This window comes from Tarenaya hassleriana, unplaced genomic scaffold, assembly GCF_000463585.1.
Source record: "Tarenaya hassleriana unplaced genomic scaffold, ASM46358v1 Cleome70, whole genome shotgun sequence".
Lineage (NCBI taxonomy): Eukaryota > Viridiplantae > Streptophyta > Magnoliopsida > Brassicales > Cleomaceae > Tarenaya > Tarenaya hassleriana.
This window is the reverse complement of record NW_010969549.1, coordinates 326,024-328,480: the sequence shown is the minus strand read 5'-3', so window position 1 is coordinate 328,480 and position 2,457 is coordinate 326,024. Positions and strand designations below refer to the sequence as shown.

General features: G+C 38.1%; 1 protein-coding gene across 2 annotated transcripts in view; it reads right to left on the bottom strand.

The window, feature by feature from the left end:
* Positions 1 to 1,940, bottom strand: part of LOC104801598 (presequence protease 1, chloroplastic/mitochondrial) — a 9,082-nt gene extending 7,142 nt beyond the window's left edge. For both annotated transcript variants that reach the window (XM_010524908.2, XM_019201086.1), the window contains exons 1-4: positions 1,560 to 1,940; positions 865 to 1,039; positions 202 to 376; positions 8 to 82 (exon numbers count right to left, since the gene is read on the bottom strand). In XM_010524908.2, coding sequence (XP_010523210.1) covers positions 8 to 82; positions 202 to 376; positions 865 to 1,039; positions 1,560 to 1,851 — 717 coding nt within the window. In that variant the 5' untranslated portion in view covers positions 1,852 to 1,940. The remainder of the gene's footprint in view (positions 1 to 7; positions 83 to 201; positions 377 to 864; positions 1,040 to 1,559) is intronic.
* Positions 1,941 to 2,457: the final 517 nt, after the last annotated feature.

Genomic DNA, 2,457 nt, shown 5'->3' with positions numbered 1-2,457 from the left:
CCTGCTGAAAAGTGTGAATGTCATTCACACACTTGGGGAAGAAGACTGCATCCAAGTATACATCAACAAGATTGTAGAAATCCTAACAAATATAGCAAACGAAAATGTTATCAGATTCAAAGCAAAACAATAAACTACCGATGCAGAAAGAAATAAAATAGGTTACAAAGAAAAGAATGCTTCAGATTTGGTCTATTTCACCTTTGTATTTGTGGAAGCAACGGGGTAGCAAGTCCTGTCAGGATATGTAAATGCATTCAAGAAAGTATGCAAACTCCCCTTCAATAATTCAACAAATGGTTCTTTCAAAGGGTACTTTCTTGATCCACACAGTACACTGTGTTCCAGTATGTGAGGAATGCCAGTGGAATCCTTCCTGCATTAACAACCAAACGAAAGCCATATCAAGCCAACGTGAGCGCTGAGAAAGTCTATAACTAGGCATTTCAGTTAAATCGGAGAACCTAAGAGCTGGAACCTTTCCAAATAAATAATCGCTTAGTAGAGATTGTTTCTAGAAAGGCTAAAGATTAGAACTACAAGTTCAGAATTGTCAAAGTCATCTATTCACAAGGCATTATGGAAACATACAGAATCATAAGATTAACTATGACTTCTCCATTTGATCTTAGAACTTTAGAGCACTTCACAACAACTGAAATAAAAGCAAGGAACTTAACAACTAGCTCAAAGTTTTTCAGAATTAAACGCATAAAACCCTGAACTGCGGTCATTAGTAACCAACTTGGCCATTCTATTAGTTGAATTCAAAAAACGAAACACACATAAAACAATTCCATACATAACACTAAACAAAAGATAAGACAGCGGCGTTTCACAAAACACGTAATATTATGCACTTACGGAGGAGTCCTGAAAACAATGCCGAACACCTTATTCTCATCATCATTCGATACAGACATAACCTCACAACCAGTTTTCTTGTGTTTGAAAAGAACAGCCTTTGATTTACACTCGGAGATGAACTCTTCTGACACTTTCTCGAACCCCAGCCTTTCAGCTTCATCTTGTCCTACGTCTGAGTTCCAAGGGAAACAAAATAATTCACTACTGTAGCTTACACATGATTCTGTTTAAAAGTAATATAAACAAAAGTACGAGGAGAAAGGGTGCAGCCCCATATTCCAGAACTGTCTTGGATTAACAACATTTGCAAACATCCGAACCTAAACTCGAATTCGTATGTTCACCAATGCCGAAAAATTCACGTCTTGTGACAGAAGACACTACCAAACGTTCTTAATAGCAGAAAACCAACATCAAGATGGCGTAAATCGAACTCAAAGCCCAACAAGACAGTCAGTTTGAATTCAACTGAAATAGCAGTAGGTTAGACTGTAGAAGCAATACAAATCTTTTCCTACAAGTGGGTCTTTTGGTATTGGAAGTGTTCAAATTTTAAATAGCAAAGACCTAGAAATGAACTCTAGAAACCGGAAAGATAAACCCAGGTAACATCTTCAGCTAGAGTTTCGAATAATCAAAGAATCATCATTTTAAAAATTGATTAAATATCCAGAAATTCTAAGGATTCGCACCGGGATATGATGGTGCGGGTTGTGTAGCGACGGCGCGAACAGAGAGACGGGAGAACTGCCCATTGAGACCGCGAGCCACCGCCGGAGACAACCTCGATCCAGGGCGGAGCAAGAGCCTTCTTCCACCGGGGGCCGAAGATAACCGTCGAAGGTTTCTTCCGGAAGCGCTGGCAAAGGAGGCGGCCACAGAAGACGACGGAGAGGAGTAAGAGCGAGGGAAGTGACGGAGAGAGAAGCGGAAGAAGAGAGAGCAGAAACCGAGGGAAGAGGAACAAGAGAGAGTTCGGAGCATGGTTGCCGGCAAATTTTCTCCCGGCGAAGGCTGGTCCTATCGGTAACGAAGAATAGTGGAGACGAAGGAAATAAACCCAGAGCGAGAAGGGCTTTTTCTAATGGGCATTTTACTCAAGTAACCCACCTGCGTCCCACCAATTTCCGTATACCACAAAAAACATAAGCCATTTTTTTTAATTGACGAAATTACCTTAATAAATACGTGATATTTGTCCGTTCGAAAACAACTTCGTTATTACGACTTCGTAATTAATTCTAAATATAGTTACAAATGATTCTAAAAAAAGTGGTAAAAAAATCATCTATCAAATTTTAAAAAAAAACTACGTTTTATTTGACACTTTCATCTCTATACGATTATAACTTAGTTGTATATCAGTTATATATTAGTCGTAATAAAATCGTAAAAAAATTAAAAAAAATATGGTATTTCGGACTTTTTCAACCGAAAAGTAGATTAAAAATTGAAAAAAAAATTATTTTTTTGGTGGTGTAACAGGAAATTGCTGCGACCCCAACTATCATTTGAGTCAAATAGCGTTTTCTAATCCAGAGACGTGTTTGCAAGGAAAAATAAAATAAAATAATGGAACAGAAGAAATGA